At 39.2% G+C, this 14828-nt stretch overlaps 1 protein-coding gene across 3 annotated transcripts in view; it reads left to right on the plus strand.

Annotated features, from left to right (window-relative positions):
• The window catches only part of PON3 (paraoxonase 3), a 31947-nt gene extending 20597 nt beyond the window's left edge, over positions 1–11350 (plus strand). For 2 of the 3 annotated variants that reach the window (XM_082472058.1, XM_082472060.1), the window contains 5 exons: positions 1330–1456; positions 6283–6483; positions 7472–7553; positions 7798–7926; positions 10355–11350. In XM_082472058.1, coding sequence (XP_082328184.1) covers positions 1330–1456; positions 6283–6483; positions 7472–7553; positions 7798–7926; positions 10355–10513 — 698 coding nt within the window. In that variant the 3' untranslated portion in view covers positions 10514–11350. The remainder of the gene's footprint in view (positions 1–1329; positions 1457–6282; positions 6484–7471; positions 7554–7797; positions 7927–10354) is intronic. The other variant, XM_082472059.1, reaches the window with a different exon arrangement.
• Positions 11351–14828: the final 3478 nt, after the last annotated feature.

Raw genomic sequence — 14828 nt, forward strand, 5'->3', positions numbered from 1 at the left:
TGGGACCAGTTTACAGATTAATCCTCAGGCATATAATCAGGCTTTCAGAAGTTAAGTATGTTATGATTGACAACTTATTTTATTTGTTAGTGACCTCCCTTAATTATGTATTTAATTCATAAGGCCAAAACATTACACATAAATTGGCATGAATGAGAAGACAGAAAACAAAAGTCTTCTCACCAAGCATCTCTTATATGAAAAGAGGCCTTAAGAAGGGGGTAAAGCCAAGGCAGCAATGTATTTTTCATGCTGTGACCAGCAAGAGTGTCTTGTCGAAGGGCCATGTGAGGGCTAAATGCTATTCAGGTTCTGCTTGCCAAGTCCCTGGAGCAGAGTTGCCATGCCCTGGAACAGAGTTGGGTCAGACAAAAAGAAAGATTCATCTGTGAGGGAGCACTTTTCCTTAATTCAGGTAAAGGTGCCCATGTGGTTCAGGGGCCCTGAGTATAAGCCCCACATCTCAGGGCTCTGGCTTGCTCCGCTGCATGATTGGAAACCCCATCAAGAAAGGAACTGGGGAGATGAACACAGATCAAATCCTGAATGGGAGCATGGGCCCAGGCTCTTTCAAACTTGAGAGTTCATCTGACTTAGAACTCCTGATAAGTCAGAAAACAGTACTCTGAGAAGCTAGAGTACTGCCCCCAATCCTGTTCACAGCAGTTCACATTCCGGTATGAGAACAGATAGGTGAACATTCCTGAGGTTGGTTATACCTAAAATTGGCTAATCTATTTTCTTCTACATTCGTATTTACATTCCATGTCTACTGGGTTCATGAATAACTAAATATCGTTACTGCAACCTCAGGTAGGTGACTTGTGTCAGGAGTTCATTCTCTCTCTGGGAAATGTTTATTTTAAAATATTTAGACAGGCCTGACACTTCTTGAACGTGTGTTGCAATGTAGGCAGTTCTCACAGAAAAGAATTCTCGGCAAAGCTTTGCTTGCTTGTACCCACTTCTCTTGTTGAGGGGCCACCTTGGGAAACCGCATCCGTGTTTATGCACCACTGTAGTTCTGCATCTTCCTGTTAGACAGGGTGTGCAGGTGAGGCTGAAGGGAGCACTGCAGAAACATCTGGGCTTGGCTTTGCCACTGGGTGGTGATGAAACTGCTGACAAGTCATTAACCTTCTGAGTGTCAGTTTCTTCAATAAAATGAAGATTCTGGCATTTGTTTGACTTACCTATCAGATGGGTTGCGAGGATCAAATGCAAGATGTATAAGAAAAATCCTTGGACGTGACCAAGTTCTACACTAGGTGTAATAATAGTTGCAACAGAAGCAAACTTCTTGGAAATTATGTCTTTTTTCCACTTTAGACCAAATTGTTTATCTTTATGTCGTGAATCATCCCCACATGGAGTCCACTGTGGAGATATTTAAATTTGAGGAACAGCAACGTTCTTTGGTACACCTGAAAACTATAAAACACGAACTTCTCAAAAGGTACGGAATTAAAGTATTCAATTTGCGCCTCTGCTGTGTGCTTTGTTTTCTTTAGTTCACAGCCTTTGTTAAACTTTTGTTTTGAAGCTTTTTCTTCTGAAGCTTTCTAAAGGTTCTCATGGTGACACTGCCCAGCACCTCACTAGAAATTGCTGTATTCGGTATTGAGTATCTTTATATTCTCCAACTTTTTGAAAGCATTTTAATCCTATAAAGTTGCTCTAATTCCATCCTCCATAACACAACAGCACAGAACCTGCTATTGGGCTCTTTAAACACCCACACCCTTTAGTTGTCCTGGTAGGTTGTATTCTGAAAGCCATACCCATTGGGTGTTATAACCAGCCTCCAGAAGGACCATTCCTTTGTTCAATCAAAGTTTTAAAGTAACATTTGAAAAAAGGCCTGTAGGCATATATAAAAATTCACATTTATTAAGTATTGACTATGTGCCAGGCACTGTGCCAAAATCCCTAATTACCTTTCACTCTCACAACTGCCTTTAGTAATAGGCATGAGTAAACAGAGACTTAGAGCAGTTTGGGGTAAGTTACGTACCCAAATTACATAATTTGTAAGTGGTAGAACTAGGGTGTAAACCTTGACCCATCTGAATTCAAAGCTGGGCTCTTAATCACTGTGGTGAACATCTTTGAGAAAAATTGTAAGTTTTTTACTGGCTATGTTGCCTGTTTCAAGCCTGTAACGAACAATGAAGAATCTTTTATAAAATGGATTCAATGCTGAAAGACTGGTTCTAAAACTGTAGAGGTTAATCTTTCCATGAGGTAGAAGAGTAGGGAAAGAAAAGGAAGGAAGTTCATCTTCTCTCCTTTGCTCTCTTTCTCAACAACACATTTGGATTTCTCTCCATAGAATTTGGGGGCAACAAAAGGAGAGGCAGAAGAAGTAAGAGAACTTGAAGTTGTTGACTTTTCCCATGATGCACTGTGCTGGGTTCTGAGGCACAGTGGGGACCAGGACTGCCACTGCTGGGTGACTGAGAAACTGTGGACAAGTCACTTAACCTGTGCTTCAGTTTTCCTCAGCAAAATGGGGATTCCCTCATAGGCCTGACTTACCTACCAGGTGATTGTGAGGGTCAAATGCAATAACATCACCTTGTGGGAAGAGTGCCTCAGAAAGCATAGCCTGAGGGAAAACTGAAGACACAACTCTTTGGTTAGGGAGTACCAGCCCAGGATGCAGAAGTCAGACACCAGCCTGAGGCAGGGAAAGTGGAGTGTTATGGGTTGAATTGTGTCTCCTCAAAAAGATAAGTTGAAATTTTAACCCCTGATACCCCAGAACATGACCTTATGTGGAAATAGGATCCTTACAGATGTAATTAGTTAAGATGAGGCTGTATTAGAGCTGAGTGTGCCCTTAATCCAATATGATTGATGTCCTTATAAGAAGACAGATGGACACACAGGGAGAATGCATGTGAAGATGGAAAGTGAGATTGGAGTGATGCATCTACAAGCCAAGGAATGCCTGAGGCTACCAGAAGCTAGAAGAGGCAAGGAAGGATCCACCAGTAGAAGCTTCAGAGGGAGCATGGCTCTGTCAACAATTTGATTTCAGACTTCTGGCCTCCAGAACTATGAGACAGTAAATTTGTGTTGTCTTAAGCCACCCAGTTTGTGGTACTTTGTTACAGCAGCACCAGGAAACTCATATGGGAGAGAGTCTATAGCAAATGCATTGTTAAGCCAGCTACTGCTAAGTGCAACTGACTGCTTGAAATCATGGGATTGCCCTCCAGTAAGCAACATAAACCTCATTTCAAGACAATCTGGCCAAGATAAGAAAGGAAGAGGAGTTTATCCACTCCCCCACCATCTCTCAGTAGTCAGAGGTTTGCCTCAAGGGGTGTTAATTCCTGCACATACCTTTTTACCCATGTGCAAGGCAAGTCTGGTGATATCCTGTGCTTTGAATTTGACACGGAAGCCTGGAAATGGGAGTAAGAGGCCTATAACAGACATGAGGTAAGGCGCTATAAGGGTACACTGTGGAAAGTCTGTCAGATCCTATGCAGAGCTGGTTGAAATAGTGCCAGCTGGAATAGGGCAGGTGTGGCTTTGAGGATCTAAAGAGGACCTTGAGAGGTACCCTGATAAACGCATACCCAAGCATTTCAAAGGGTAGAACAAGGTGCTATGGAACAAATTATGAGGGAATTTAACTTAATCTATGGTGTTAATACTTTTTGGAAGAAGGACTGCGCAAGCTGAGACCTAAAAGACAAGTAGCCCAATAACATTGGGAAAGTCATTGTACAACAAAACCTCAAAGTATTTCCTGATTCATCCAAATTTTTCTTTCCTAAATTTAATGTAAACTTGTATGGATATAACTGAATCACTTTGCTGTACACCTGTAACTAACACATCATTGTTAATCAACTATACTCCAATATAGAATAAAAATTTTTGTAAATCATAAATGCCACTAGAAAGGGTGGCACATTAACTTTATTGACAATATTGTGTATTTTACAAAACTGCTGAGTAAAGAAGCTTCACACACACACACACACACACACAGGTTCAATCTTTTTTTTTTTTTTTACATTTTTTTCTAGTCATCATCTCTTTTTTTCTTTTCCAAAATAGAAATGATTGTTTTAATTGTTGTAAGAGTGAGACTTGGTTCATTTAAAAATTTCAGTGGTATTGAAGAACATAAATAAGAAAGAATAACACTCCTAATCCCACCTATGCAGAGAAAATATAAAGGTCAGGATGAACTGGATCTTGCTACAATAATAGAAAAGAAAAACCCTAGCATCTTTAATGGCTCAAACCCACAAAGTTTTGTTTTGTTTTCATACTCATGCTACATATCCAATGTAGGTGATTCAGGGAGTCAGTTTTATGGTGTCCTCATTTAGAACCCTAAGAGAGGACCACACTCTCATTTATCAGAAAAGTTGATGGTTACTGTGGAAGAGTGAGGGAAGCATGGTGGATCTTGTACTGCCTCTTAAAGTCTCCCATCTCGGAAGCTACATACATTACTTCAGTTTTTTTTTTTTTTAACATCTTTATTGGGGTATAATTGCCTTACAGTTGTGTGTTAGTTTCTGCTTTATAACAAAGTGAATCAGCTATACATATACACATATCCTCATATCTCCTCCCTCTTGCGCCTCCCTCCCACCCCTCTAGGAGGACACAAAGCACCGAGCTGATCTCCCTGACCAGCTCTTTATCGGCAACCTGCTCATGAGGTGGACAGATCAGAGCTTAAAGATTTTTTTTCAAAATTAGGGGAATATGGTGGAGCTGCATATTAACAACAGTGGGAAATTACCCAATTTTGGGTTCGTTGTGTTTGATGATTCTGAGCCTGTTCAGAAGGTGCTTAGCCACAGGCCCATCATGTTCAGAGGTGAGGTCCATCTGAATGTGGAAGAAAAGAAGACTCGAGCCGCACAGGAAGGGGACTGCTGAGATAACCACCTGCAGGGATCTGGAGGCCCTCGAGGTGGGCTGGGTGGTGGGATGAGAGGCCCACCCTGCGGAGGCATGGTGCAGAAACCAGGATTTGCAGTGGGAAGGGGCAGTGCTCCAAGGCAGTGAATTGCTCTTCACCGATCTTCAGGCAGCAGTACAAACCCTAGCACAGAACGGTGAATTTCTTCAGCCAACCTTTGGTATCTTGGAATCTGATCCTAGTCTATCATAAACTGCTTAAGTTTGTACAATTTTACTTTTTGTGTTAATGGTGTGTGCTCCTTACCCACCCCCTCCCCCCATTTTAGTCCTTCACTTCCAATTTTGTGGAATGATATTTTAGGAAAAATGGATTTTTAAAGAAGAAAAAAAAAAAGACTGCATTTCCCTGCTTTACTTGCATATACAGACTGGATTTTTTTTTAACAGTTTCCCCAAAGGAATGTTTCTTGCTTATTACTGCCATTTGGTATGTTTCGTTCATTGGAATATTTCTTACTTATTTTCTACATGTTTCAAAATCCTGGGAGAATTACAGGATTTGATAAACATTTTGAAGGCAGGAAAAACCCAAATTGTCTCTTCTTTGAGAGTCAGGACTACCTTCTGGTGTGGAAAAATTGCCGTTGGAAAAATTGACAATATAGATTGTCTCTGGTATGGTTAAAAACTGAATAAAAGGTGTTAGTGGAGTTTTTCTTTGGATACGCGATCACCAAACAGTTCCAAAACCTACTGTTTTTACCACTGAAATTGAAATTGTGAGATAGGTTTTAAATGTCTAGAATGCAACTGATAAGCTTTTCTTGAACTGTTAGATTTTTTTTTGAAGTAGAGTTTTTTCATGTTTAATTTGTATTTGTAAAAAAAGAAAAAAAATTTTTTTAAAATCTGAGTAACACAAAACCAGAGCAAAACTGTTGTGCCTTCTATTTATCTTTGATTCCAGTCTTGGCAATTGTTTAAAGAAAAATAATAATAATTTAAAAAAACCTAGATTTGTTCTATCAGGTTCAGAGTATGTTGGGAATTATAGAATCCCTCTTTCACCTGTAAAAAAAAAAAAAAAACAGTCGCAAGTCAACAGATTTAGATTTGAGGTTTATTTGTATACTTGTCTGTTTTTGCTGATTTCTGTGGAAGGGAGGAGTGAGAAAATAATAAATGGCTAAAAGAAAATCCATCAGGGCAATGAAAAGTCATGTACTTTCTGTGGAATCCTTTAATCCATACTAGTTCATGTTTACTTTTTCAAACTGATGAATTTATTGGTCTTTGAGATTTAGTGATTTTAAATAGCCCATGGGGTTTTTCCTTTTCCTCTCTCGTCTCTTTCCTTTTTTTTTTTCTTCTTCATTTTAGTGTGAATGACATTGTGGTTCTCGGAGCGGAACAGTTCTATGCCACGAGAGACCACTATTTTACCAACTTCTTCTTGGCACTATTAGAGATGGTCATGGATCTTCGCTGGACTTACATTCTTTTCTACAGTCCAAGAGAGGTTAAAGTGGTCGCCAAAGGATTTAGTTCTGCCAATGGGATCACCATGTCACCAGACAAGAAGTAAGCTCTTTTAAAAATTCCAACCCTTTACCCTTGACATTTTCATGGATTCCTTCCCTGAAGAAGTGCTTACTTCCTGAGGCTTAAGTAGTCAATACATGTGTGGAGGGATCCAGCGTGGCCAGGGTTCACAATAAATGTGTGATCTTAAGCCAACCATTGCTCTCTTGCACTTTAGGGTCCCCCAACAAAATGAGGGATTTTGACTCAAGGATATGAGGTACTTGTTCCAAATTCTTATGTGACTAAAAAAGAGTATAAATGCATGATTCCTCTGCCCCTTATGAAGCTAGAAGGTCTTTAATCACTTATACTAAGTTCAGTTACCCAAAAGTTCTTATTGGAGAGGGAGACCCAACTTAGATTGGGCATTGGGATTGTATACGTTTCAGACTTACTGTTATACTACAACAGAATTTTCTATAAGAAGACATTATTTTATGCAGCATAAAATTTTATGAGAAACACTCTTTGAAAGTGTTTTTAAAATGGAAGGTTATTTAAGAAGAAGACTACCATGAATATTAAATGTAAAGGTGAGATAATAAATAGAGATGATCCCTGTGGAAAACAGCGCTAAGTATTCTTCCTCTTTTTAAAAATAATTGTGATTGAGTTTCATGATCATCTGCTACTTCTTTTCAAGCACGAGTTTCTGGAAGTATAGGCTCTATTGGACTTATGAGAGGTCCACTTACCTCCATTCAATTTAAAGAATAAAGTGTGACTCCTAACTGATGAGACTGAGCCTATATGTCATCTAGAAACACCAATTCCATTACCTTATGGTCATATCTCATATTCAACGCTTACTTAAAGCACTTCAAGAGTATTAAAAATACCAGTCCATTATCTTTTACTGTGGTTTAGAAAGGCATTGTAGTGGCACTTTGAGCTATTGTGAATTTGTATACTTCTTCTCCAAAATAAACGTTAGTATCATCTCTCATTACTACTTGCTTAAATGTAAATGTTCCTTACTTCAAAGGTATATCTATGTAGCTGATGTATTGGATAAGAACATTCATGTAATGAAAAAACATGACAACTGGGATTTAACTCAACTCAAGGTAAAAGTGCCCTGTCTTCCCACACAACGTGTTCTATTACATTAGCTCCCAAGCTTGACCTCGGAATGTACTCCCTGAATGAAGGAAATGAGACTATTTTAGAAGAACGTTGGTGAGATTATGCTTGCACTTCTAAAATTCAGTAGCAAAAATCTAATTTCAGGATCCAGAAGGAGCTGGTGGGAGGGAGGAGGTAGGGAAGAAAGTCAAAACAATGTCTTCACTACTTCCTCTTTGTTGGAAGGTAATCCAGTTGGGCACCTTAGTGGATAACTTAACTGTTGATCCTGACACGGGAGATATTTTGGCAGGATGCCATCCTAATGCCATCAAGCTGCTGATGTATAATACTGAGGATCCTCCAGGGTCAGAAGTAAGTTCTTATACTTCTCTAAGCTCACGGGAAAAGCGGCAAGAACAAACAATTTGTTGAGGTGACTTGGGAGAATTTAGCAGGTCATATGTGATGTTCCAGAATTGAACAAATTCTGCATATGGAAAGAGTAAAGATTTGGGGCAGGATGGGGAGATACAGCCCATTAACCCCTTCAAGTCACCTGGTGACAGTTTAACATCAGTGCTAAACAGCATATCCCATCCTTGCAAAGGCTGTACTTGCTATTGGGAATCATGGGAAAATATGAGCTTGATTATTCATATTGACCCAGATTCCCATATCATAGTTCCAATCAGGATGTAGGCTCTGAGCAGGCCCTAAAGTTAGGCAAAGGGAAAGTCATATATGGAAACATCTTTCATACTGCCCAACAGGAAGCTCACATGAAAGGGTTTAAACGACTGTAGTCTCATAAAAAAATTAGATTTTGCCTGCAGGTTCTATTATATATGATAGTGTTGAAGAATGTCTCATTTTAAAGATGTTATTTTAAATATCTTCTAAAATAATATCATATGCCATTGAATTTTATATGGCATTAGAAACAATAGCATAAAGCATTGCAATTTCTATAGCATTGAGCTTAAGAATAAAAAAATCTCTAGTGAATTTAAATACAGGTATAAATTCTTGGCACACATACTATGAGAGATTTATTCACAAAAATTTATTGAGCACTTATAATGTACTAGACTTTGTTCTAATGCTTAGAAAATAATCAGAAAACAAAACATACAAAGATCCCTGCTGTTAGGGAGGGAGAAAGACAACAATAAGCATAAGAAATAAGTAAATTAGTAAGTTTGAAAATGGTAAGTTCTATGGGAAGAAAAAGCGTAACAGTAAAAGGGATCAGGATTACTAAACAGAGGAATGGCAGGTCTTATTAAATATGGAGACTAGGCTATGCCTCATTGAGAAGGTAAGGTTTGAACAAAGAGAATGTTTGAATCTAGGTTTGGGGAGTTGGGAAATTGAGACTCAAATCCCACCGTGGTAATTGGCCCAGTGGGTAAAGTAGAACGTACAGTTATTCTGCTTCCAATATTGCTATTCTTTAGTTTAAAAAAAAAAAAAAAGATTTGTTTCTTTTATTAACATATTAGTCACAACTTTCTTTGTTTTGTTTTTGGCTCTGCTGCATGGCTTGTGGGATCTTAGTTCCCTGACCAGGGATTGAACCCATGTCCTCGCCAGTGAAAGCACGGAGTCCTAACCTCTGGACTGCCAGAGAATTCCCTAGTCAACAATTTCTTGACAAAAAACAACAACAACCAAAAAAAAACAAAACAAAACACCCCAAAACATCAAAAAAATATAAAAAGAAACGAAAGTCCAGCCTGAGACTAGAACCTGAAGAATTGTTACCCTAAGCTACCCTGGCCTCAGATATATGCCCCCCAAAGTGATACATGTAGCTTTTCTACAAATGCCCAACAACAATGTCTGCTTTAAGAGAATGAAAATACGACCCATAGAATGATATGAAAATTGTTTAGACTCTTTTTCATGTCTCCATTTTCAAGTTTAATCATTTGTTTATTTTAGATAAGACTTCTTTCTTCACAATCACTGACACCCTTTATTTTTGGTGGGGGCTAATGTTTTCTACATGAGTTCCAGCTTGAGTATTTCCATGTAACAAACCTGAGATAAAGTTGTAGGATCTTCCTCAAGATAAAACAAAAACAAAAACAAAAAAAAACTAAATTCTATTTTAATAAGAGATGTTGATATAGACTCATGACTCATGAAATCCTAATCCTAAATTAAATCCTAATTTAATTCACATCATGTCCTATTTGAGTGAACTTCATCCAGGCTATTTGGAAACCTGAGCACTTACGTATTTACTGATGAGCAAACTAAACTGTGTAAATCCTGAGGCTCAATAACAGTACTAGGCAGTGATGTGTCAGATCGAATTCCAAAGAATGCATTCTTTATGCTTCCTTGAGGGAGGGGTCCAGCTGTGAAAACTACCATCTACTGGTTCTGGGTTGTGTTGGCTGGCTAACTGGTTGTCCCTTCATTATCTGTCCCATGTTTCCCTCCTCATCCTGTATGCCCAGTCAAAGGCAAGAACCTTTCCACAGAGGGAGCAACAAAATTAGATAAGAGCATTCACGGTTCTTACCTCTCTCTATAAAGTCCGAACTATCAAAATTGTGTGAACCATCTGTTGAGGAATTTGGCTAATGTGAGATCACTAGTCCACCTGACTGACTAGATATCATTAGGACACTGATACTTTCATCAGAAGAAGAAAAAGAAAAGATTGAAGATGTACGGATTTTAGCTTACTGATTTCTGAGAAACATATTACTCCTGGAGTATTTGGGAAGGAAAACATCTCTGATGGCTGTTTGTTCATAGTCTACTAATGAATGATCTTTCTTGACAGGTACTTCGCATCCAGAATGCTTTGTCTGAGAAGCCCAGGATAAGCACTGAGTATGCCAACAATGGCTCGATGCTTCAGGGCAGCTCTGTGGCTTCTGTGTACCAGGGGAAGCTTCTCATAGGCATCGTATTTCACAAAGCTCTGTACTGTGTACTCTAGAGTCCAGATATTCCAAAAAGTCTACATGTTTGGTAAAAGTAAACCCTTAATTATATGATAACTAGAACTGTAAGTAAATGACAATAAAAATAACTAAATAATAAATTTTTATTGGACACACCAATAAAATTGTGTCCGGCTTTTCTCATGGATAGAAGAAGCAGAGAGATTACGTAATATCCACCTAAATGCAAGTCAAGATAGTGACAGTCCAACAAGAAATTAAACCTCTTAATTCTTTTTATCTACCACCCCCACTATTCTTTCTACAATAAGATGAGTGAGCTGTGGTAAGTGAGGTGTCCAGCTCACCTAGGGCTCCTTGGCAACTGTGTGGCAAAATTAACCTCCTGCAACTGTGATGTTCTGAGCCTCCTGCAGTCCAGACCAGGAGAAAAGCTAATGTTCAAACATTTACAATTCCCCCTCTCTTCCCTCAATTGCACAAGGCACAAACTGCCAATCAAGTGCCCAGCCCATGGATAAAAGCAAGAATTGGCATCATGTGACTGCCCAAAGTCCTCCTTGAACTTGCATTCTCCCAATGTAGACACAGGAAATCAGATTCTGGAAAATCTGACAAAGACAGACCACACTGCCTACTTTAAGGCAGGGCAGAGCTAATCTGATCTTTGTAACAGGTCTTTATTTGTAGTGATATCTGTATCTGAAGCGTTGTAATCAGCTTGGCTCTGAACCAGGAGATGGGGCCTCAGGACTGTTATCCTCATCTGCTTTATACGTGCTCTTCTGGTTGATTCAATAAACACTTATTAAGCAACATTCCATAGACCTGGCCCTAAAGAATCTGAAATAAATAACAGTATTGTATTGAAATCTTGTCTTAAGGACAAAGTCAACCTTAGTTTGATGAGAATGAATAAAAGTGTCCCTTTCTTGGTCAAAAACCAGGACAACCTTTAGGAAATCATTAACGGGACTTAGTATACACAAGCACTCCACCCCCTTCCTTTTTTGTGACTTTTGCTTGGGAGTGGTTGGTTGATTTTTTTTTTTTTCTCCCTGGGGATGGGGTGTTGGGGTGACCTTTTTATTTCCTAAGTCATTTTGCTCAGTTAGATGTAAGTTTTGTTGAAAAGTTTTGTAGCTGGGTAAAATTCTACTTTTTAGCCCATGTAACCCTTTCTGATTTAGACAGTAGGATTGCAGTTTCCATTGCTTTAGGGGATGAATGACTCAGCAAAATGTTATAGTCAGTTCTCAGATTTTAATTTTGAGAAGACTAACCATTAGGGGGACACAGAGAAAAATAACTAAGAGCGTGTATACAGCCGGTTTTGGAAAATATGTCTTATTTTCTGTCCTTAACCCTTACAACTACAAATTAGATAAAGTTTACCAGACTAGGCGGGACATGGAGATTCAGAGATGAGAAGAATAAGAGTATTTAGAGGCTGGTGTGTTCCTAAGAATTTGCCCTGGCTTCTTCCCAGGCCAATTTAGGAAAGGCTTCATGATAAAACTCCCAGAGAGATTTGCGGGATCTCATTGCCAGGGACCAATATGTCCTTTCACAGTGAGGGCCTGGAAAGTTACAAAGCTCTGGAGCTTCCCTTCTTGTAGGCACTTCCAATCTTTATGTGATTATCTTGAGCCTCTTCCCTCACTTGGCTTGGGAGGGAGAGGGATTGCCCCTCACAATAGATGCTGCATTTTGATGATTCCTTGTCTTTTCTTCCCCAGTCTTTCTGTTTAAATTGTCAGAGATGCAGGTAGGGATACTAGGGTGATGAAGAGGAGGTGGTTGAGTTCAGGAAAGAAAATAGTAAAGATAAGTGCAAAAACCAATGTGGTAGACAGCTCCAAGATGGCCCCCAATGATCCTTAATTTCTGGTATTCATTCTCTTGCACAGTTCCCTTCTACATCAAATATGGCTGATCTGTGTAATCAGTTGGATATTCTAGATGTGATGTGTGAGTGTCAAGGCTAGGTTATACAAAAACACTTCCATTTCTATTTTGCTTACAAAAAACTGTGCATCGTGATAAAAGTTTCTGATTCTTTTAAGATGCTAAGTTCTGGAGTAATTTGTAATGATAGTCAAAAATGAAACAGAAAACCACATATAATGCAGAGATTAAACAAAAGCCAAAAGTTCATTCTTTAAAAAGATTAATAAAAACTAATACACATCTGGTGAGACTTGTGAAGAAAAAAGAATGACTCAATTATCCAATGTCAGAAATGAAAATAAGACATGTAGATGCTATAGATAATAGAAAGATAAAAAGAGGGGTTAATGAACCACTTTGTGCCAACAAATGTGAAATTTTTATGAAAAGAACAAACTCCTAGAAAAAATAAAACACTCTATTAATCGGGGTAAGGCTGACCTACTGTAACATACAAAACAAAACGTACAATGCCTTAAAAAAAAAGGATGATCTATTTCTCTTTTATTTTTCAGTTTTCAGGAGAGTGACTGATGAGGCAGCTTCCCTTGATGGGGTCATCCAGAGAGATCACTGATCGGAATTTTGCAGGAAAGAGAAAGCACACTCAAACAGGGCTGTTGAGAGAAGTTCTTTCAGGGGACTATTGACACAATGGTGGGAATGTAAAAAAGAAACTAACAAGAAAAAGTACAGCACTCCATTGTTAGCAATGGAGTGAGAGAGATTGTGGGGGGGGGCTGGGGGGGGGGAGTCCAGGGACTCTTTCCAACCCTAGGTTTGAAGGAACAAGGGGTAGAAGCAGTTACTAGAACCAGAAGAGAGTAGATAAAGTGGAGACTCTCCCAATAGATGCTCTGGTCATTGGTAGAAAGAGGCAGCTAACCTATGACAACTCAGCAGAGACAGCAGAGGGAATAAATATCTTGACTGAACTCCCCTTCCACCCTCCCAACTAGAATCCAGAAGGCAGGGAGCTATTAATGGAGCCCAGAAAGCCTCCAGGACACAAAGCAATGGGGAGTTGCATACAGAGTGTATCTTGAGCAGCAATAGCTTCATCTTATTGCTGCACCATTGCCTAGGTTACTATAGTTATCTGCATGGTGGAAGGTAGGTCACCCCCATGTCTGTATTTCATCAAACTGGAAGGAGAAAGAGGTTGGAGGATGTCAGGGAGAAATACCCCATGTCTTAAGGCCTAGAACCAGGAATGGTAGTCATTATTTCTACTCCCTTACCAATGGTAAAAACTAATCACATGGCTGTACCTAACTAACTGCAAAGAAAAATGGATGATGTAATATGACTGGACAGACATATGTTCAAGGAGGAAAAAAAGAATAAATTTTAGTGAACAATTAGTGGTCTGTGCCACAGTCCACCTTTTGGCCAACAAATATCCATCTGCACCCTTCTCTTACACATTAGTTCCCTCACCAAGAAATATAGCCCCAAATTCCATGCAATTTCTGCATCCAGCTCAAAGCACAGGATCTCTGGGTGATGTTTGGACCTCTGCATTAGGTCCAGATTTGGCTGCATGAGGCAGCTTAGAAAATAAAATGATTGTCCCCACAATACATCCAATTACAATGGTTGAGTATGAGCAGAATAACTAATAATAAACACTCCTAGTTAAAAAAAAAGAAGACGAAGAAGAAGAATAGAATATACTCAGTAGTCGCTGGTCCATAACAATGATATTATTCCACCAGGGAGGAAATGAGGTGGTTACTTGTCTTGGCAGTGGTGTATTTTCCCATGTCCTCTTTGAATCCAAATTTTGCCCTTTCAGAATTCTTTCTGGTACATTACACTATAAGGCCACATCTAAAGTGAGTCTTGGAAAGACTGTGTAATTTTAATAGCCTCCTTCTTACAGGTATAGGTTTGAGAATCTGAGGACATTTCCAGGCCAGAGTTTTGGTTGCTTTTGAAATGTAAGTATCTTAGAAATCTGATAAGCTTCTGCATCTATTTGTTTCCAGTAATTGCCATGTGCCAGCAACAACATTCAGATTTCTTTTTGGAGCATAGTTTTTTAGCCTACTTTACTTCCCGGTTTCCATGTCTACCCACTTCTCTCTCCCTCATTCAAATGCTGTCTCCTTTGAGGCCATCTGAAGGAATAGGTAAAAGGAGGCAATATAATCTCCCACAGGGCTGGCTCCCTTGGCTTTCCTGACTGGGAGGCATTTAGGAAATGCTATGAGCTGTAGCAATTTTACTTCCTGGTGTTGGGGCACAGAACCAAATTTCTAGACCTTCTCTATAGCCTCTGCTTTAGGCCTGCTAGTTCTTACCTGAGCACATAATTTTATTACTGTCCTCTACTAAAAACATTAGGGAACAACCAACCTTTACATATGAACATTCTGGTTGGTCTCTGGGGAAATG

The sequence above is a fragment of the Balaenoptera physalus genome (genome assembly GCF_965194825.1).
Source record: "Balaenoptera physalus genome assembly, chromosome: 8".
NCBI lineage: Eukaryota > Metazoa > Chordata > Mammalia > Artiodactyla > Balaenopteridae > Balaenoptera > Balaenoptera physalus.